Source organism: Alligator sinensis, unplaced genomic scaffold (assembly GCF_000455745.1).
Source record: "Alligator sinensis unplaced genomic scaffold, ASM45574v1 scaffold506_1, whole genome shotgun sequence".
NCBI lineage: Eukaryota > Metazoa > Chordata > Crocodylia > Alligatoridae > Alligator > Alligator sinensis.
Window position 1 is genome coordinate 783,892 of NW_005842215.1, and position 23,260 is coordinate 807,151.

The 23,260-nt window shown below is 42.3% G+C and overlaps 1 protein-coding gene across 4 annotated transcripts in view; it reads right to left on the reverse strand.

Moving 5' to 3' along the window:
- Positions 1 to 368: 368 nt before the first annotated feature.
- The window catches only part of RAB3IP (RAB3A interacting protein), a 59,904-nt gene continuing 37,012 nt past the window's right edge, over positions 369 to 23,260 (reverse strand). For 2 of the 4 annotated variants that reach the window (XM_025207994.1, XM_025207993.1), the window contains exons 6-9: positions 16,192 to 16,304; positions 9,354 to 9,453; positions 9,194 to 9,263; positions 369 to 2,860 (exon numbers count right to left, since the gene is read on the reverse strand). In XM_025207994.1, the coding sequence (XP_025063779.1) occupies positions 2,778 to 2,860; positions 9,194 to 9,263; positions 9,354 to 9,453; positions 16,192 to 16,304 (366 nt within the window). In that variant the 3' untranslated portion in view covers positions 369 to 2,777. The remainder of the gene's footprint in view (positions 2,861 to 9,193; positions 9,264 to 9,353; positions 9,454 to 16,191; positions 16,305 to 23,260) is intronic. The other 2 variants (XM_006026955.3, XM_006026954.3) reach the window with 2 other exon arrangements.

A 23,260-nucleotide genomic window follows, 5' to 3' on the forward strand; every position in this document is an offset into this window, starting at 1 on the left:
CCAAGGTTGGTCAAACAGAAAACTTGTGACAGAGCTTGGGACTGATCCAAGATCTCCCAAACCAACTGCACTTCAAGACCAAACAGATGGGAAAAGGTGGCCTACATAGAAAACCACTATGCATCTTCCAAGTAGTCTGGCCATTCCCCAGACTAAGATAGTGGGCACCTCAGAGGCATTTGATGTAGGACAAAGGTTTGAGTACAAATTCAAGGAACCTAGGAGGAGGCCAGTTAGAAACCACAAAGATAACTACTGTATAATTGTAGTTATATGCCACTAGTTATATGTCCCTAGTCTGATACATTAGTTTCATGACAGACCGTCTCTTAATCATAAAGACTAGACAATAAAATTTTAATAGTGAATGTTACATTTTAACTACAATATAACTGTGTGTAGAAAAGGAGTAAAATGGATTTAATAGAAGAAAAAAGGACATCAGGTTCATTTCAATGCATCACTATTCAAACTGACCTAATGGCCAGAGTCACTTTTTCACAGAAATTAGAAATTACTAAATATATCTTCACAGTCCCTTGTTGCAAAAGAAAACATTTATGATAAACTTTAAGATATAAAACAAGGCCTTTTGGCCTTAACCGTTTTGCTTTTATACTGAAGTGAGCTTTTCTAAAAATAAGTTATTAAATCATTATTAGTTTGTCACTAAGTCTTGAATTACACAATAAAAATAGTTTGCTTTTTAACAAACAAGTATTCTTTTCACTGCTTCAAATAAGAAATAGCGATAATTTCAGGTGCTTAAGAAGCACTTCTGCCTATAGCACAGAAAGGTAACCTCAGAAAATCACAGTAACACTTGATGAAAAGAGCACCAGAGTAAAACAGACTTGTAAGCTATATGGCAGGCAACAGAATATTAATAACATCTTGACATGAAGTTAGAATTCACATGGACTTCTATAGTGGAAATGAATGGACCAGTAGGAAGGACACGTAAAATTCTCCTCAAGAGAAGTTTCAGTGCATACATTGCTGGCAATGGATATCAAACTAAAAAAGAATGAAACTTTGTTGGAATGATTACACCAAAAACTCTTGCCTTCCCTGAACCATATGTATGACACACTTATGTTTATGTTTAAATAATTTATTTTATGTTAAATCTTGCATCTTTTTCCATTTACATCTCTGCAGAAGTGAGTACTCTCTCTCAAGTATACATTTAGTGCTTAACCCACTTAACCAGTCTTCTTTAGAATCATTCATAATAAAAATATCCTAATTGCCAAACGCTTGATTTTTAAAATATAAAATGTAAGCTCATCTTTAATTGTTCATTGGTTTATTTAGCAATAATCTTATGATATTTGCAAATGGCAAATTGCTGTCATAATCAAAAACAAGTCAAGTTTTCCCCGAAGTGCTTAGCCTGCGATAAATCTGCTACTCATCACTGACAACATTCCATTTATCCCAATCAATTGTCTGCCACCAGACCAGAGAAACCTTGGGGAGAATGGCAGGAGCAAGCCAAGTGGTACTTCAGCCTAGAAGCATTTTTCTTAAGGAGACACGATTCTTTTCATCAGTTTTACAGATGGAGGGACTGCCAGCAATAACCATATCTTAAGGTACCATCCAATAAGTGCTTAAATGATTCACATGTGCAGGGACAGCTGGTGGAAACAGATGCACAAGACATTATTTGGATGTGCCAAAAAGTAGAGATAAAGGAAGAAGATTGAAAGAGAGAACAAAGGTAAGTATAAAGAATAAAGGGAGAAGGCAAAAAGATGGAATGACCAGAAGGTGCTTGTGACAAAGTTAGACAAAGGTTTGATAATATGTTCAAGTAGTGAACCGTATCACTCTCCCTTCATAGAGAACAGCAAGAGATGCCAAAAATTAAAGGCAAAGCACCTAAATCTCTCTTGCAGACTTCTGTACAGTACAGATTTGCTGTCAGAGAGGGCAATTTTTTTTTAAAGTTAGGAGAACCCCAAGTCATTCTGGTTATTTTCATGTGTGTTGATTTTCTAGATCAGCAATTCTCAAACCATGGTGCCGGGGGCACCCTGGGGTGCCACCAGATTTTCTGAAGGGTGCCATGAGATGTTAGGAGATAAGCAGATAAACTAAGCAGATAAGCACAGGCTCAGGCTTGTCCCTGCCTGGACCACACCCCATTCCCGCTAGCCTGGCCTCTTTGCAAAGAAGCAAGCACTATAATCTATAAACTGTAATACTCAATTCACAAAAGCTATGGAGGGGTGCCTAAAATCCAATGATGAGTGCCTTAAAACCCACTATTTTAGATACTACAGTTCACTGCAACTGAAATAGATATTTGTTCCCACTTTTTAGTAAAAGTTGACATCTACTTATTCTTTTTATATGTATCAGCAATTCTTTTCTAATAAGTACAATAAAGATTACAGTGTTTGGGATGATTGTATTTGTCTGTTTTTTCTGTGGCAATGCTGTATTATAAACTCTATAGAAGAAAAAGAAATATACTTATTTTCAATCTAACATTTATTTAATCAGAGGTTTTGTTTTCAACTGTAAATTACAAATCACTAATACACCCGCAAGTGCTTGCCACATTTTGTTCAACTAAAATGTTATGTAAGCATACACAGCATAGGTCAGTTTAAAACAAATCACAGTAACTTCTTAGTGCAATCTGAAAAAGGAGAAAGATCTTGGACTCACTTCTTGGAAATAAATATCAAATGACAAAAAAAAGAGAGACAATTTAGAGTTATGTGTATTCACTGAAGTTCATGCATGCACCAGACGGTAGGGAGTTAGACCTCTTCCTTGTAATATCCAAGTTTTGCCAGTGACATCTCTTTTCTCAGCTGCATAACTTCCCAAAACATCTGATCCACTGTAACACAGAAAAGCAAAGAAACATTACTGAAACAAATCTCCTACTTAAATTTTCCCACATTCAAAATCCTTCTCTATTCTGCACAGAAGAACACAATGTTTGTATACATGTTTTAAGTATCTCATTTGACAGACAGATGTCATCACAGTCTGAAGTGAACTCTGGTAACTTTAACTGCAGGTTAAAGGTTCAAAATATGCTGTCAATCTGGAAATGAGGCATTCTTAAACTTTTAAGTGGTCTTCAGAGCTTACAGATACAAGAAACTCAATATTAAAATAATGTATTTGCTGGCAATGTCTGGTCCATCAGTCCCCGACATCTAGTACAGTACTAAAGCACTGTGCATTAGAGAAACCTTGAATCTCAGTTTTAAAGGGCTTAAGACTATTAACCCCTCCCCAACCTTGTTGGCTAGTGGGCCCATTCCCAGCAAAGATTTTCATCTAAGGAAATCCTACCACCCAATACTTAGAACAGTTTTTAAAACTAGCCTGGCTAATATCACTGCAGCTCTTCAGGCCATAAGCCTGGAAGTGGCTCTCATGCATGTGTTTCTTAAAGTCACTCTACTAGATATGCGAGCTAATTCAAGTTTTTCTAAGGTAATATTTTTTCATATGAACAGTGAACTTTTAGAAATCCAAAACTTTCAGATTCTTAGATTCAGATTTTTTGAAAGTATGAGAACAAAATAAAGTGCTGCTTTTTAGCCCTGCTTCCCCACCCATTACTCCCCACTTACACAAGCTTTTAAAGTAGTAAAATGGAAGAGAGAAAAGGAAAAATTATGAGTAAATGAAAGTGTTTCTCCTCAAAACCTGGGAATTCAAAAGGATGCTGCAATTTTTTGTGATTATACCCCAACCTGCTCACCCATTCCGCAATGAGTTCTGGCATGATACAATAATATATTAATATCAGTGACTCACGATTTTTTGTTTTGAAAAAGTTTTAGCAACTTAACATTTTTTTTATTGCGTGCATCTAGCAAAATAGGTTTCTTTGTGATCCACACCAAATACTCAAAGGCACTACACACACATTATTTTCGTCATTACATGATCAAATACTGAAGGCAACAAAGTTTCCTTAAATTATAACGAATGCAAGGGTAATTCAAGTGAATAAGTGAACACATCTTTAAGTGAACGCATGAGTAGGTTTTGTTTTTAATTTAAGAAATTAATAAAGTGCATTTTCACCACCACCTTTCAGAAAATCTGGGAGGAACTATTTCATATTTGCAGAAATGAGATCCATATCTAAAATTTGAAAAGATTAGCAGAGACTGGAAACGTATGTAGCAGAACATGTGAAGGACTCTCATAAATGCCTGTGCGCATCTCGTGCATGATATAAATTATCTGAGAAAATATTTGCACAATGCAACACATCTAATCTACACTTGAAATTAAATGTACAAAACATAACTGCTTCAAAATTAAAAGCCACACATTTTCCAAATGTACTCCCTGTAATTTTCTTAACTTAACTTTTTAGTAACTACCACAAAACCAATATATGAATTAAGTATAACTGAACCTGTACAGTATGAGTCTTCATAAATTTAGCATAAATAATTCAATAACATAAAGCAGTTGTTTTTAAAAGTAAAGTACTGTTTATTATAGGAGTGTCAAACATAATGCCTGCAGGGGATTCAACCCACGGGTCTCGGACTAACCCCGTGCTCCACATGTGGAGCCGGGCTGGCATGTGAGCCATGCCTGATGGAGTCATACCACAGCCAGCACACAGGGCCTGTTTGGCAGAGTGCTGCATGCAGCATTCCCCCCATGCCAGCTCCCTGTGCTACATGCAGTACACAGGCTGGCCAGCTTCACATGCGGTGTGCAGTACACGCCAACCCCACTCTGCATACAGCATGGGGGGTTGGCACAGGGTACACACTGCACATGGCACCCTGCCACACCAGCCCTGCATGGATGGTTTGGAGCCCCATCTGGACCTGCCCCAGAACTAGCACACAGGGCAGGTCTGACAGGGCACCCATGCCCTGTACGACCCCTCTGTGTTGGGTACACCTGGACTGGTCTTATGCACTGGCTTCAGTGAGTGCTTCCAATCCATCCTATCAACCAGCCAAAAGATCCTTGGTTTGGGCCCCATTTGATACCCCTAGCGTAATGTATTCTCACAGTGGTCACAACTCAAAAACAGAACATCAGCATGCCTGAACCCATTTGGGGTCAGCTGGTACACAGGGTAACATGCTGCAGGATCCAGGGAAAACTGCAGGATTCTCAGCCAAGAAAGGATCAACCAAGAGACCTGTAACTTGGAAGGACTGGACTCAAACGCCTAAGATAGGAAACAAAGATGCAAACAGCCCCAAATCATGACAATGATATCACATTAATCTTTTAAAAAATGGCATTTGCCCAACAAGTTAGCAAAAACTAACAGTTGCAACAGGGAGCCAGAGATGAAAGCCAGCCAGGGCCAGGGGGCCTAGTGCCCAAGGTGGCAAAACAGGGTGCTGGAGCCCAGAAACCAGGTCTGGTGCAGCGGGCCTAGACTAAAATGCTCAGCTAGATGGGCAGAGGCTGGGAAGGCTGAAGCCCCAACATGGGTGAAGAGGCCTAACGAGACCCAATGAGGGTGACTGACCAATAACATCTGGAAGGCATGAACATGGCTATGGCGGGTGGCTGGAAGTCACAAATAACCCTTAAGGTGATAAGTGCCCTGGGAGTGTGGGAGGACCAAGTGGGCCTACTTAGCATGTGAGGGGCAGGACTGGCACCAGCAGAGTCCAAGAGGGACCTGTTGGCCAAAAGACAGACAAGGGCTTTATCTGGGACCCAAGGGCAAACTCTTTTCATCAATTAACTCATTACATCAAGGCATGGCAGGAGAGGGAAAAGGAAGAGGATCCAGGGAGCCGGATCAGATCAGGAGTCACAAGGACAGCAAAGGGCATCATGGCTGTCCCTGGGGCTCAAACGTGCTACATAGTGCAGGCAAATTCTTAAGACTGACTGTTGAAGTAACTTAAGCAACAGCTAAATGGTATATTTTCTGTTGCATGAAAACAATCTTGCAAAAATCCTCTAAAACCTTACACAAAGCAAGCTAAATTGCTCGCTGCCATGCCTTCACAACTTTTCTGCGCACCTACTCTACTAGAATGGAACAGCACAGTTAAGCAGCTTTCTAATTACTGGCCCAGATACAAGCTGAAATGAAGAACTAACTGCCAATGCTCAATATAGATAAGAACAAAACTGGCAGGAAGCCCCCTTCCTGTCTGAGGAAGTAGCAGTAATAATATCGGTTCCTTTTATTAGAGAATCCCTACAATGTTTATCAGTCACATTTGACCAAGCTGCTCCGATACCTTGACAGCGCTGGCCAAGGGCACATATTTTTCATCTGCATCTGCCTAAAAGCTGCAATCCTTTCTCCTATTATACCCTAAACACAGAGTATCCATTGTCCATGTCAGAAATGCATATGAGAATCTAATCGACCAACTAGGACTTCATGCATAATTTTTCAATTTGGCTACACTAAAGCTAGCTTTGAGCATCAAGAACAATAAAAAGTCCTTTTTCAGATATGTGGGGAGCCAGAGGAAAAGCAGGGGCAACAGGTACTTTGCGTCAGTCTTTCATCAGTCCCATGGGACGCCCATGCCCGCTACAGGGCCGGGAAGTATGGGTGAGGGTGATCCCCTGCCCTCCATTAATGCTGACTTTGTGAAGGAACATCTTGAGAAGCTGGATACCTTCAAGTCAGCCGGCCCTGACAATCTTCACCCCAGGGTACTCAAGGAGCTGGCGAGCATCATAGCCCAGCCTCTAGCACGGATCTTTGAAAACTCTTGGAGATCTGGTGTAGTGCCCGAAGACTGGAAGAAGGCCAATGTGGTGCCTATCTTCAAGAAAGGGAGGAAAGTGGATCCAGCTAACTATAGGCCCATCAGCCTGACTTCTATCCCGGGGAAGATCTTAGAAAAGTTTATTAAAGAGGCCATCCTTAATGGACTGGCCAACGCCAACATCTTAAGGGATAGCCAGCATGGGTTTGTTGCGGGTAGGTCTTGCTTGACCAATCTCATTTCCTTCTACGACCAGGTGACCTATCACCTGGACAAGGGAGAAGAGATTGATGTCATATATCTTGACTTCAAAAAAGCCTTCGATCTGGTGTCCCATGATCGCCTCTGGGAGAAACTGGCCAATTGTCGCCTTGGGTCCTCCACGATCCACTGGCTGGAAAATTGGCTCCGGGGTCGGACCCAGAGGGTAGTAATCGATGGAAGTCACTCATCGTGGTGTCCTGTGACCAGTGGGGTCCCCCAAGGCTCTGTCCTTGGACCCATACTGTTCAACATCTTCATTAATGATGTGGACACTGGAGTCAGAAGCGATCAGAACTGGCCAAGTTCGCCGATGACACCAACCTCTGGGGCAAAGCATCCACACCAGAAGACAGGCAGGTTATCCAGGCTGACCTGGACAGGCTCAGCAAGTGGGCGGACGAGAATCTGATGGTGTTCAACGCCGATAAATGCAAGGTTCTCCACCTTGGGAAAAAAAACCCGCAGCATCCTTATAGGCTCGGCAGTGCTATGTTGGCTAGCACTATGGAAGAAAGAGACTTGGGGGTCATCATTGACCACAAGATGAACATGAGCCTGCAATGCGATGCGGCGGCTAGTAAAGCGACCAAAACGCTGGCTTGCATCCATAGATGCTTCTCAAGCAAATCCCGGGACGTCATTCTCCCCCTGTACTCGGCCTTAGTGAGGCCGCAGCTGGAGTACTGTGTCCAGTTTTGGGCTCCACAATTCAAAAAGGATGTGGAGAAGCTTGAGAGAGTCCAGAGAAGAGCCACGCGCATGATCAGAGGTCAGGGAAACAGACCCTATGATGACAGGCTGAGAGCCGTGGGGCTCTTTAGCCTGAAAAAGCACAGGCTCAGGGGTGATCTGATGGCCACCTACAAATTTATCAGGGGTGACCACCAGCATCTGGGGGAACGTTTGTTCACCAGAGCGCCCCAAGGGATGACGAGGTCGAATGGTCACAAACTACTTCAAGATCGTTTCAGGCTGGACATAAGGAAGAATTTCTTTACTGTCCGAGCCCCCAAGGTCTGGAACAGCCTGCCACCGAAGGTGGTTCAAGCGCCTTCATTGAACACCTTCAAGATGAAACTGGATGCTTATCTTGCTGGGATCCTATGACCCCAGCTGACTTCCTGCCCTTTGGGCGGGGGGCTGGACTTGATGATCTTCCGAGGTCCCTTCCAGCCCTGATGTCTATGAAATCTATGAAAAGGGAGGAAGGGGAAGTTAAGTTCAGACTCAACCAAATGAAAACGTTTCAGTTTTCTCGCTGAAACAAAAAAACCTGAAAACATTTCATTTTGAGTATAAAAGATATACATTTCACTGCCCCCAATATATTCTGACTCGGTCTGATTACATTTCAGACAACTTGGACATAGACAAAGCAGTGAAACAACAGGCCTACACTAGGCATCATTCAAAAAACAAACAAACAACGAGGCAGCAACTCCTGTGACCTTTTCCCCACACAGTAGCCCAATGACTATTCCATTTGAACCCATATCTGAATAGGGAGACTGCCTTAACTACCATACTCTAGGGTATTTCTGTAGCAGTCTATGCTCAATGACTCCATTTGAAGAAAAATCCAGATTACAAAAAAAATAAAACAAAAACAAGCTTACATTTCACAGATCCAAGGAGAGCAAAATAACTTCACAGCCTGGCGGTTAATATACTCATCTGGTAGTTAGTACACTCACTTGGATACTAGTCACTTCTGCAATGATTATTACAGTATTTTAAGTGGAGCAACTGAGTGTACAGAACTTCCATGATAGGTGAGGCATGCATTCAAACTCTCTCAGGTCCAGCAGGGAAGTGAACCTAAGCTTCTACATTATGGGCCATTATGGCCTTAACATCTGAGCTCTAAAATGGAGAGGAACCCACTATATCACCACCACTGTCACCTCCTCTTCCACTCCCATTGTGTAGCGTGAGAAAAAACAAATTATTTTAAGCTGAAACTATTCAGCAAGTATCAGTGGAATGGATATATAGTTTCAGATCAACTGAAATTGCATTTTTGGTAAATAATCTATTTCCTAGAAAAGTTCACTCAACTCTACTAATGACTAATATAGAAGTGCCAGGAAATGGTCTCCCTGTAATGGTTTAATCACTCCTCCTATGTATACTCAGGATACCTTTTTATTTTTTTAAAACACAAAAAAAAGAGTTAACTGGCTATCTACAAGTGTACCATACTTTGGATTTCCACTCACCGTCCTGCTGCTTTACAAGTCCTTGCTGGATGTATCGAATGTAGGTAAAGAAGTTGCACACAGAAGTGATCTAAGACAATGTAAAAAACACACAACTTGGTTAATCTCCATATCTGTATGGAATACAACATGAACTCAAAATGAAGTTAAAGTTACTTACTCTGTATCGGCAAAAAGGAGAAATGTAGTAATAGCTGCTTGAATCACCTAACTTGATTCTATGTTTGCATGACTTACTTTGTCCACTGAGAGCACATTTCCTGTAAAATATAAAATTTGTTTATTTTAAATGGCATTTCTGAAGCTCAGTTGCTTGCAAGTTAAAACATAGATTTTATTTTTCTTTAAAGCAACTCAAATTGCTCTGCTATGGCTAACTCCCCCTGAACTGCTTTGTTGTTCACCATTACTATTCTATGTTGTCAACTACTCTAACTTTACATAGAGTATTCTGTTTTTACATTGTGCCCCATTATATTTTATTGATTTTTAAATCTTCTTTTCAGGCCTATCTAGTAGCAGCTCTAGCATATGCAGTCAATAAAATCTTGATCATATGCCCTTGTATTCAAAAGGTTTCAAGTTGGTTGACTATAGCCTTGAAACAGAGGAAGCTAGGGATCTGTCCAGTGGAGTTCCTGCTCTGCCAAACATGCTATAACTTCTAGCAATCAATATTTAAGAAGTAGTTTGAGCATACTGCTGCTGCATTTTATGTTGCATTTAGTTATACATAACATATTCAGGTCTCAATAGTTAGTTGTGTTCATTTGAAGTCAGGCTTGCATTGATGAAGAACAACAGAATCCCTCTGGCTGCCACCTACAGCCCCCAGCTTAAACACCCTGGACACATCACTAACGGCCTCCTACCCCTCCAGGAAAATAAACATCTCAAGGTACCCATAAGGGTCAAGTCTGTCCTGCCCTACAGGCATCCCCATAAATTCAAATGGTTTCTCTCAAGCAACAGACTACCTAATTCCTATTCTCAAGGCACCAGGCCTCGCAACAGAATCAAATGCAAGCTGTGTCGCCTCCTCAATGCAGACCAACATACAAAGGTCTTTCACCTGCAGCTCTACAACATTATATACGCCACTGCCTGCTTATAATGCCCCTCTGCTGTCTACACTGGACAGACGGAGCAATCCCTACATGAAAGAACGAGAGGACACTGATCTGCCACCATTGCAAAAGCACACAAGAACACGTGGCAGAACACTTTAACCTTCCTGGACATTTCATTGCTGACCTAAGAGCAACTGTTCATAAGCAACAGAACTTTAAAGCAGACTTAAATGTGAAATGGGGAGAAGTCATCCAGATGGGATTAAGCACAGTCTGAACAGGGACTATGGATTCTTATCCCATAACCTGGATTAGTTCTGGCAACCACTTTGTCCCTACAGGTTTATAACTTGTTTGCCTCTCCTAGCACTGCCCCCATCCCCATCCTTTTCTCTTATATTCTTTTATATACTCTTTGATAGGCTGTTTTGTGCATGTCTTTTCACAGCATCTCATTAAGTGAGCCTGAGGTTACAAGAGCTTATGAGTCACTGATTTAGTTAGTCCATAAAGTGCATCTCTATCCTGCCTTCAGTTTACATTGTTATACTACTCATTTGTCTGAAACTTGTGCAGGATGCATTTTACAAAGTTCAAAATTGCTTTTATGTTTCAGTTTATATTGTACTTTGCATTCACAGTATTATAAAGAATCTTTGACAGAGGAATTGAAATGATAGCCTGACAGCCTTAGTCCAATTTCCCCATCTCTTTTTTGAGAGAGTATGAGAGGACTGCAGACATAACCGACTCATTTTTGGAGAAGGACCATACTAGCCCCTGGTAGCTAGTCTAAAAGAATCTAAAACTGTTGTCCACTACATTCCTTAACAAGAGAAGCAGTGTCTAAAACTTATGAGAACTCTGCTTCCTCTTGTGGGAAAACTACTTCTAAAATAAAACCAAATAGCAACTAAAACAATGTTGGAGGATCTTCTAAAGTATCCACCTTACAGTAATTAGGGATCTGTCTGACAAAATTAGGTTCTGACAACATGCCGAGTGGACCTCAGAAGTTTTTTTGTTCTTTTCTCTTAAATTCTACGTTCCTCAAAGTTACGGAAGCAAAAACCACACACTTTTCAAATATGAAATAACCAAGGTGACCTCAATTTTGACAACGTTTTTGAGGAGAGAAAGATACAACTTCAACAGAAGTACATTTTCTTCTATTTCTTCTGGTTATAAACAACTACGTTTTTATCACTAAAAATAAGTTAAATAGCCACAAATGCTTCAGAACCAAAAGTAAACCATGATGACATGTATCCCCTGGATGGAAACAGAGGATGTTACACCACTACCGCCAAGGGCTAATGAATCAAGTTGCAGGGCAAATGAAAAGCAGTTCATTAACTGATTTAAAAGCTATCAAAACATCAGAGTCAAGACTACAATATATAATACATTCAGTGAAATATAGGACCTAAACAGGACATTCATCCATGTCATATAAAATGCTTCCTGATGTTCTTTAAAATTAACGTTACCGTTTCACATCTAAGGCAAAGATAATACCCTGAAAACAGCGGTCACAATATTCCGGTACCTATCTGGCTGAATACAATAGATAGGGTATTAATTCTCCAGAAGAGCTATATACATGCCAACTGAACATAAAGTACCACTTAAAAAGAAAAAAAAAAATCCATGTTCCCCTTCCCTATATTAATTTATGGATCAGACCTTTCACCTCAGGTATCACCTGTGGATTAGATGGAATTAAGTGTTTAAACTTGCATTGCTTTGTGGTGCTGTATGGCTTGACTGTTATTACTAAAAGACAGAGCTGAGCAGAAAATGGAATTTCCTACTTGTCTGCATTCTGAATCAAAACAAAAAGTTGAAATTCTGAAATTTACCATAGAAGGAAAATTCCAAAACCTTCCTTTCATAAGGTAAAAACATTGTGTAAATTATATAGAAACAAAATATAATTACAATTAAAATAAAAATCTTAATAGCATTACACATTTTGTTGTATACCTACAGTATGGGAGGCAGGAGGGTAAAACAGTGTAGGTGCATTTGCCATAACAGGGAAGGAGGGCAGGGACTTAGAACAGATGCATGGAAATTCTTGGCATACAAATGCTGTTGAGTAGAAGCTGTAGGATACCATCTGCAACCAGGAGCCAGCTTGGCTTCCCCATAGGATTCAAGTAATTATCCCCACAAGCAACTAAGAGAACTACAGCATCATGTGTCCCACACTACTTGGCCATGCAACACTGCTGATATTCCAGTGCCATTTAACCTGGCTGGTGGAACCCTATGATATACTAACTTCCTTGCGAGTCTAGCTTTGGTGGACAGGGTACTTCCCTCAAGTACAAATCTGTTTAAGTTAAAGAACATACAAAAACCTGAATGATCTTGGGGATTTTGCAGGGTTCTAAACAATTAGTTTGTAAAACTTTGCCCATCAGTTTAAACAGCTTTCTTCAAGGAAAAGATTAAGAATCAAACAGAATATATTTGTTTCCCTTACTTCGAAAAAAATTACACCTCAATGAAACAAAATGCAGAAGTCCTACATCAAATTTGGGAAAGGCAGAACATTTGTATTTAAAAATACAAAGTTAAGTCGAGATGGTTGTAAAAGTTTCATTCAGCTAATGCAGCTCTATCAACAACCAAAATACTATGAGAGAACATATTCATTTTGACAAACTTTCTATGGGAAAGTGTTGAAACTTGACTTTTTCGGCAAGTAAGCTTTCTATAGATCAGCTCGGTATTGCCTCTGGACTTCTACTGCTAACAGCCCCCAGTGACTTAAGCATTTGTCACTCCAACTACTGCAAACTCAGCTCTCCAGATTCCCCTATATTTCTTTGTTTACTCCTAATCCTGGCAATTCTATCCAGAATGCAGCTGCTAAAATAATCTTCCTCTTCTGCCATTCAAATTGCATACCATTCTGCTCTGACTCTCTCTTCTTGCGTCAGCTTTAAATTCATCCTCATGTCAACTCATCCCTAAAATCACTGCCAGTCTATCAAGCATTTGCTCTGTATACGTTTCTTCCCAGCTCATTGACCTGCTTTTTTTTTTTTTTTGGTCTCCCATAATTTTATGTCTGTTTTCAGACTACGTTCGATGCTTCAGACCTCTAAGCATTATGCACATACCCTGTCCTCCTCCATACATACTTCTTTCAATGAAGCTTTCTGGAAAGTCTTCCCATACAAGGTGTCCACAGCCTCACATTCCTACAATCAATTCATCCCACATAATACACTTACCTGGGTTTGATCAAATACCTTGGAGGACAGAGACTTTATAAGGATTATTTTAAGTAGTTTGTTTGCCTTAGTATATAATTTTTTTTAAAAAAAATGAAGCTTTGCATTAAAATGACTATGTTATTTTAATGATGTTATTATTTATAATCACATCATAAATGGATCCATCTTTTCACTCCAAAAGATTACCTCATTTCTCTTGTGGGTGCTCTCAGAAGTGTTAGTCCATTTTGTAAGTATGATATTTGGCACTCATTTAGCTTCTCCTTACCAAAGCTCAGGTGATAGAATCCTAATACGCCTAATATTTAACAGTTTAAGGGCATTTCTACACGTTTGTGCCACAGCGTCAGGCACTTTTAAAAGCATCCAGCACTGAGGCACATAGTTCCATAATTTCATACTTGGTAGGGTCAGAAGGGACCTGAGAAGATCATCAAGTCCGACCCCCTGCCATGGCAGGAAAGAGTACTGGGGTCAAATGACCCCGACCAGGTGTTCATCCAGCCTCCTTTTAAAAACCCCCAGGGTAGGAGCCAGCACCACTTCTCTTGGAAGTTGGTTCCAGATCCTAGCTGCCCTGACGGTGAAGTAGTGCCTCCTGATATCTAGCCTGAATCTACCCTCTGCCAGCTTGTGACCGTTATTTCTTGTTACTCCTGGGAGTGCTCAGGGGAACAGGGACTCTCCCAATGCCTGCTGGTCCCTCCTGACTAGTTTGTAAACGGCCACTAGATCCCCCCCTCAGCCTTCTCTTGTGGAGGCTGAACAGGTTTAGGTCCATTAGCCTCTCCTCGTAGGGCCTGCCCTGCTGACCCCTGATCATGCAGTGGCCCTCCTCTGGACCCTCTCCATGCTGTTCACATCCCTCCTGAAGTGTGGCACCCATAACTGGACGTAGTACTCCAACTGCAGCCTAACCAGTGTCGCACAGAGGGGAAGGATCACCTCCTTGGACCTGCTTGAGATGCATCTATGGATGCATGACAAGGTATGGTTGGCCTTCCTGATCACATCCCCACACTGCCAGCCCATGTTCATATTGGCCTCAATAATGACTCCAAGATCCTTCTCTGCCTCTGCACTGACAAAAAAGGAGTTCCCCAGCATGTAGGTCTGCTGCTGGTTCTTCCTCCCCAGGTGCAGTATCCTGCACTTGTCAGTGTTGAAACCCATCCTGTTCTCTTCCGCCCACCCCTGTAGCCTGTCCAGATCCGATTGCAACCTATTCCTTCCTTCTAGCGTGCCCACTTCTCCCCACATCTTAGAGTCATCTGCAAATTTGAACAGGGTGCTTTTTACCCCCTCATCCAAGTCACTGATGAAGATGTTGAACAGTGCGGGCCTGAGGACCAAGCCCTGCGAAACCCCACTGTCCACATCCCTCCAGGTCGAAAATGACCCATCCACCACTCTCTGGGTGCGGTCCTCCAGCTAGTTAGTGACCCATCTGACTGTGTAGGCATCAACACCACAGTCTCCTAGTTTTTTAATGAGAATGGGGTGAGAGACAGTGTTAAAGGCCTTCCTAAAGTCCAGAAAGACTATATCCACCGCAACACCTGCATCCAGGGATTTGGTGACCTGGTCATAGAAGGCCACCAGGTTGGTCTGACAGGACCTGCCTCTAATAAACCCATGCTGGTTGCCCCTAAGCATAATCTCCCCTGCTGGCCCCTCGCAGACATGCGCTATGATAATTCTCTCATAAAGCTTCTGCCAGAGCACCATGAGTGCTCGGAGAGCCATGCCAGAGGTTCCACAATAACCTCTGCTAGTTCCCTCAGCACTCTGGGGTGGAGATCATCAGGACCTGCTGATTTAAATACATCCAGTCCCTCCAGAAATTCCCTGACTAGGTCCTCACTGACCCTAGGCCTGGGTGTGCCTCCCACGGGGCCTACGGGGTCCCAGTGGGGGGGATGACCAGGTCCCTACTCAGAAAAACGGAGGGAAAGAAATTGTTAAATAGGTTAGCTTTGCTAATTGGTGCGACGACCAGATTTCCTAGCGTGTCCTGCAGAGGCCCCACATTACCCAGTATCTTCTTTTTACCCCCTATATATTTAAAAAAGGACTTCTTGTTGTCCTTGATCTGGGTAGCTAGTCCCAGTTCCGTCTCTGCCTTGGCCTTCCTGACCGCCCCCCTACAGTCCCGAGCAACAGAGGTATAGTCCTCTCTGGTGATGGCCCCTCCCTTCTAATGGGTGTATGCCTCCTTTTTAGCTTGGAGACATTTCCAGATGCTTTTGGTGAGCCATGGGGGCCTTTGCACCCTCTTGCCCCCTTGATCTGTGTATATGTATATTTGTATAAATGGTGAAATGCGCATCAGCACTGAGAAAATGATGGTGGCGTGCTTTTGAGCTAACACACATTGAAGGTGTTTTAGTTCAAAAGCACACCACCACCATTTTCTCAGGGGTGATGCGCATTTCACCATTTATACAAATACATGCAATGCAGCACCAGGTGCATCAGCTCATGTGCAGAGCAGACTCAATTAACCGAGTCTGCTTCCATGTGCTGGATCTCCTGTGTCAGAGCAGACAAATGTATGTGTATAAATGCCCTAAGACATGCATTTTATCCACGTCATGACAGTGTTATAAGCTGATAAATCTAACCAAGAATCATCCACTTTCTAAAAAGAAGACAAACATATCTTAGCTCAACCTACTTTGGTCCCCCACATTCAACTGCAGAAGCCTTCACAAATCGAACAGGTTGCAAGCCAACTGGTTCAATGCTCAGGGTGTTATTTTCCACAGCCTCCAGAACAGCTGAAGCTAGCTGCAAAGGGGAAAAAAAACAACGAAACTCAGTTAGAAGTGGTTTGGCATTATTTGCTGGCTTCAGGCAAGAAGGGGTTTATAGCTACATAAATGCTACTTAAACAGAACTAAGTTATAAACATTATGCAACATTCAAATTCTCAGATCGGTAACTAGAAAACTGTAGGAGGGTTAAGGAATTTACCCTATATGCCAAAGACAGTAAAACCAAAAGATCTGGTTCTCACACTCTTGCCCAAACAACCCTGCCCTCCAAGTTGCGGAAAAAAATGCACTTAAAAGAACAAACAACACAGTCTAGTAGTGCAGGGGCAGCCAACTTGTGCCACAGGTGCCACAAGTGGCATAGGCAGCCTGCGTGTGTGGCCTGTGGTAGACTGGAGAGGAACAGGCAGCACAGTGGCAGATCGGGCACAAAGCAGAAACCACAGCATCAGATTAGGCAGTGAGCACAAAGCTGAGCAGCAGATCAGGTAAGGGAAAAGGCTTGGCTGGGCTGATTTGGGGCACATCTGTCAAAAACACTGGCCCTCACTGGTCTGGTGTGTTCTCTTTCTAAGCATCCGTTATTAGCAGAAATACTCTGTACGAGCTGTGACTGAAAATATATTTAAGAGTACTGATTTTACAGAGGTAGCTCAAAGCAGAATACCTTTGTTTGCCTTTCTCCAAAAACAAAAAAGGTACATACAAAGTATCATATAAAATCATGTATATAATGCAGCAACTATTCAAATTACCATATTTACTCAAATACAAGACAAAGTTTTTTTCTCCAATCAGCATTGTCTATTTTTTCACTAAATAAACAGTCTTATCATTAAACTGCTGCCAAAAGCAGAATGCGCTCAGTAATGGAAGCCAACTATGAAGCTGATTAAATGTAGCCAACACTGAGCATGACTATAAAACATGGCCCATGTCAGGCGAACATATGGATGGGGATGTTTGTTTTAACTAAATTTTATTAAAAACCACACTTATCTCCCTACATTTACAAACCTACACATATTGAGCATCCTTGTTTTACCAAGACTTCATACCACAAAAATTACATATCAAAAACATACTCTATCTACATCTCTATAGATATCTATAACGCTACATCTCGAGATAGAGGTATTAAACCCTTAAACAACATACCATCAATCTCCCACAAAAAAAAACAAATGCTTACAGAACTCATTTTCTTCATACAGAACCCCATGAAAAACGATTACCTCACTAACCACCTGAAACTCTCTGCCCCTTCTTCTGTTGGTTCAGTGAAACAAGTGTGCCCAGTCCTTTTCCTCTATTTCTTTGCTGCTTCTTCTCCAATCTATTCCTTGTCCTGATCGATGTAGTATTTCATGCAGTCCCAGCTTGAGGCACTCTTTCAGTGAAAATGATCTCCTTAAAACCCTGAGGTGTCTTACTTTCCATAAACTAGTTTTAAAACATGCTAATAAAGGTCTTAACTTTGTAAGTCCTTACTAATGCTTCCTCCAATTCCTTTGGTATAAGTCTGCACAGTACCAGCTTCTGCACTAAGAACAGGTTTATTTTGGTGACAACCAGAAAGCAGTGGACCCTTTCCCACACCCCCATGTATACAATCCCACAACACGTCCCATCATTTCTTCTTCCCTGTACCTCTCCTATGGGCATGCTGATGTGCTCGTCACGCCACATCTGTGTTGCACCTCTCTCAGTGTCAAGATATTTCTCACAAGCATCCACACTAGGTCAGCATGGGTCTGTTTTAGTTGTTTACCCACCACCACTCCCCACATATTCTTCAATTGTCCTTCTGTGAAGTTTCCTACCAGCACCATCCTGTCTCTCTCCCTTACCACTTTCATCAATTTCTTATGATCCCTCAGGACCTCCAGCACTACCTTCCCTATTTTATACCTCTATATAAAACCTTCCATCTGATGCAATGAATAGGCGGTTGCCACTCCCATGGACTCTTTTAAAGAGGTCTGATATATTCCCCATTTCCTCAAAATTGCAGCTATGTGTAACTGTATGATACACACTACTTTCCACTCTGTTATCACCTTGCATACCGCACTTACATAATTTGCATAGACAAACAATCCCAAGTCCAGCAGCCTCCATCCCTCTTACTGTGTACGGTTCAGATCTAGCCAACCTCTCTCTTTTGGCATTCCAGAAGAACACACATTTCCCTCTGTACTTTCACTATCTGCTGCTACTTTGGTGGGAATACAATTCCTGTATATAGACTAATTGGCAGCAGCACAGCTTGAACTGCCACCACTTTTCCGGCAAAGGGCAGTATCCTTCCGGACCATAACTAAAGTATTTGCCGTATCTTTGCTGTCACCTTTTCCTATGCCGTATTACCTTTCCCCTTAGCATCCATCTGGATCCCTAGCACTCTGATTTCTCTCTCTCTTATTTGAAGGCCCAGCTTCGTCAAGTTTCTCCAGTTCTACACTCCCATTATGTGCTTTTTGATCTATTTAGTTTAGCCCCACATTGCTTCTCCATATTCTAATGTATGCTTTACTACCCTTTCCATCAAAATGATCTCTCTACATTTATATCATCGTGTATAATACAAATCTCATCTCTCGCCCTCCCACTATCTTTACACCACTTACAACCTTGTCTTTTCTTATTCTTTGTGCTAATGGTTCCATGCCGCACACATACTGTAGTGGTGGTAAGGGGTGCCCTTGTCTCACCTCTATATGGATTTTAAAGGCACCACTTAGATGCCCATTAATTTGAACTTGACACTCTGCTTCTCTATACAATAACCTTATCCAACGTATAAAATTTTCCAAGAACCCTGTTTTTCCTACCCTACCCACATAATCATGATCTACTTGTCAGATATTTTTTCTAAATCTAGGTTTGCTATAACTGTGTTTGTTTTCCTTTCTTGGATATGGGACAGTGATCTCTGATCATTCTGATCCCTTCAGAGATCCATCTACCTGGTACTATGTATACTTGGTCTTCATGTATTGTTTTCTAGAGGTTTGTCCTCATCCTCTTGGCCACTAACTTACAGTCCATATTAAGGAGTGTAATCAGTCTCCAGTTTTTCAGGAGTTCCTTCTCCCCTTTCTTGAAGAGTAAGATCACAACACCTCGTGTAAAAACCCTTTCCTCCCTCTCGTGCTTCTGCTATTTCCTTGAAAACTTCTATTATATCCCTCCATAGCCATGCCCAAAACTTTTTGTAAAGTTCCTTAGGTAGTCCATCTACTCCTGGTTATTTCCCTCTTTTAAAGATTTTGAAACACTCCTCCACCTCCTCTGCTTTCCCTTCAATCTCTTCCAGCAAATCCTTCATCTTCTTCCTGTCTATTTCCTTCTATTGATATAGCTCTTCATTAAATCTTCTCATTGCCTCCAACACCTCCCCTGCTTTTCCACCTGGGTACCACCATCTTCCCTCACTGCTTTTAGCTCTCTTTTCACTGACTTAATTCTAGCGGAAAAGTATTGAGAAAATTCTTTGTTTTCTCCCACCTATGGTGCTTATGCTAAAAACATTCTCTCTCCCATCTTACTTTTACACCAGCTATCTCTTGCCTCGTTTCTTCTAGTTTTTCTTTTATCTTCCTTCTGCAGCTTCCTTTAGCAGCTCCTGCATCTTTCTTTGCACCTCTCTCATCTCTTTCGTTCTTTTCCCCACAGTTATTTGGCCATCCTCCCTGAAGAATTTTCCCGTCTTCTTCACCATCATCCACCATTTCCTGATACTCTTAAAATTTTCTTCAGTGTTCTCCACCCCCCATATCGCCTTGTGTACACTTGACACATCTCATCTTGCAATAGTTGCACATTTAACTAACGCTCTCCTTTCTCTTGCAGGGCTCTTACCAAGACTCAGTTCTGCCTTCAGCATCAGGTGATCACAAAATGTCACATTTACAGCTTCTTTCTTCCTTAACACTATTTCTTTTGATACAAACACAAAGTCTGTTCTTGACTGTTTCCTTCCACTGGAGTCAGTTCTAGTGAAAACGTTTCCACTTGCCCCCAGATCTCTTAGCGACTCTTCTTTTATTTGTTAACAATCTGGATGAACTGTCTCAAGTTCCACCTATTTCCCCTGTTTTGTCACCTGCTTCTATTATACAATTGAAGTCCTCCACTATCTGCAATCTCTCTCCAACCACAAACTGCTAGCTTCCTAAGCAGAGCCTTCCTCCTCTTCCACTCTGGTGGTGCATATATACATTGAAGATTTTTAATTCTGTTCCCCTGCCTGATAGTATCATTCACTGTAGACTTTGACTGATTAGGTCTTCCACCTGTTTTACTCTGAACTCTTAAAAAGTATTGCTACACCTGCCACTTCGTTCTCATTTGTCCCTGACCACCAAAACGGTCCCCACCTCCACCTATTCTCAAAGTGTTTATAATCCCTCTCTCCCAGTATACTACATTCTTGTAGGCAGATTATGTCTGCCCTTACTTGTTTCAACACTTGTTCAATCTGTTTCCATCTGTTTTCTGTTAAAAGACTCCCAATATTGATACTATTAACAGTGCCATTTTGCTTCTTGTAAGAAGAGTATGCCTGTTTCTTTAAGGTTCCTCGGTAATGCTGCTGGCCATGGTACGTTCTTCCCTCCCCCAAAATTCACTGCATTCTGAGTGCCTTTGCAAGCTGCCCAACTGCTTTCACATTAAGGAAAGCTTCCATTTCCCACCACTGCCTCTCCACTCCGAGCTGGAGCCCAGGGACATTAGCAGCAGGAAGCTGCTCTCCAACTCTCACCCTCCCTCTTTATCAAGTTTCTTTTTCCTTGTTTACAGCCCATGTCTTCTTCCTTTTCCCTGCCGGTCTGTCTGGCTCTCTTCCTTGCTCCATCAACACTTCTAGTGCCTGTGGGGTTTCTTCCTTCTTCCCTTCCCCTACCCCCATATCCGAGCCGTTACCTGTTCCCGCCTCCCTTTTTGTCTCCTGTTTCCTCCTGTGTTGCCTCAATTACAGAAATTCTGCTTCTCCTTTCTCCATTTCTCTCTCCTGCAGGGTCTCTTCCACCATTTCTCTCTCTGTCTCAGTCCCCTCTTCCTCACCGTCACCTTCCGATTCCAGCTGCTCCTTGGGGAGGCTACCTTTGTTTCCAAAGGCCGTCAGACACCTTCAGGAAAACTGCCCTGCCTCCCCCCTGCCCTCCAACAAGTAATGCATTTTAGGGACTCCTGGCTGCTCTGTTCCCCCTTCCCTTTTCCCCTGAAGCACAGTATGTGAGGCCACTGTGCAGACAGGTGCCCTTCCTTGCTGCTTGCTACACTGTTTGGGTTGCCCACGATATATTATAAAAATACAGGTGTACCCCCAGCTGGCTTACAGATAGGAGGTGCTTCCCCCAACCTGGGGCTCTACTTGTTTGCCTGTAACACTACTTGTGCCCTCCATAACCCCATCCAAATACCATATTTGTCCCTCACTTTTTCCACACTCATTACACTCTTTGAACATGCAATTCCAGCCACCTTTCTACGTCTTCTTCCACTAATAAATCCATATACATTTGTACTATAATCACTCGTTCCCTTGTCTTTTCTCCTGCCATAAACTGTATCCCTCTTAAATCCTCCTTCTTACATTCCTCTGCATATTTCTTCCAAAAATTTTCCATACTCATCTCCATTCCAGTAAGGGATTTGCCAAGACTTCTGTTTCGAAAAGCAATTAAGCTGGTTAGGTGCTCTGGCTGCACCTCCAGCATCTCAAACAGCACCTTTTCCAAAAAGTCGTATCTGTTTAATGCCGATCCCGTCTCCATTCTGTCACTAATACTGCCTTTACCTGCAGTCTCCAATCCTCCCTGCCATCTTTCATTGTGTTTTCTGCATCTTCCCGCTATGCCACTCCCAGTGGGCTGGCATTCCATTGTGATCCTACTGTCCTCCATCTCTCGTCTGAAATACTTTCTCCCGCTGCTCCCACTCAATCACCCGCTCTCCTCTGCTCTCATCTTCTGTCTGGCACTGTCACTTACATCGCCGCCTTTGCCACTGCTGCTGCCATTGTTGCCTCAACTGTTGCTCCTGCCATCACTGTCTTCCATACTCACTTCCCCACTTTTGCCAATTCTCTACCCATCTCCAGACCTTCATTTCCATTCAACTCTTTTTCCACCTTATCGCTACTTACCACCACTACCACTATTTTGAGTATTGGGTCTCTTTTCCTCCACTCGTTACACCCCAATGTTCTGTCAATCCCTTCCTCTGCCTTTCAGGCATTGATCAAGCTTTTAGTGATGGACCTACCACAAGGACAGCTTAATGCAACCCATCTGAATAAGATACATTGTACATCATCCCCCTCACTGTACACCATTCCCCTCAGCACCAACTCTCTCTCAAGTCATGGTGAGCCACTGTACCGAATACATTTCAACTTCCTTTTCATTCCCACAACTGAGCTGTGTCGTGCCTTTCTTCCCCATTTCTTCACCAGACTTAAATGTCTGGCAAACATCACCAAACAGGACCTCAAACAGTTCACCCCAAATCCCTCTGTCACCCCCTCTCTCAGCCTGCCATATAGGATTAGCATGGCTCCAATCTCCATGAGGTGGAGTGGGGCCATTTTGCCCTGCGATACATCTGCATATCATTTTTAGAGGATCCCAGGACTCATGACAAGAATACCTGGTTCCAGTTATGAGTGAGGAGGCTAATTAAACAGGGAGATCCGAGGGGGGGGGGGGCAGGCAAGGAGGGTCATTTCTAGAATACATATACATAATGGACAGTGCTGAGCTGTAGAAGCACCAAGTCTTGAAGCACTGTTGATTCCACTGGGGCCCAGTGAATGAACTATAAATGGTAAATCATAGATTCATAGATGCTAGGGTCGGAAGGGACCTCAATAGACCATAGAGTCCAACCCCCTGCATAGGCAGGAAAGAGGGCTGGGTTTCGATGACCCCAGCTAGATGCTTATCTAACCTCCTCTTGAAG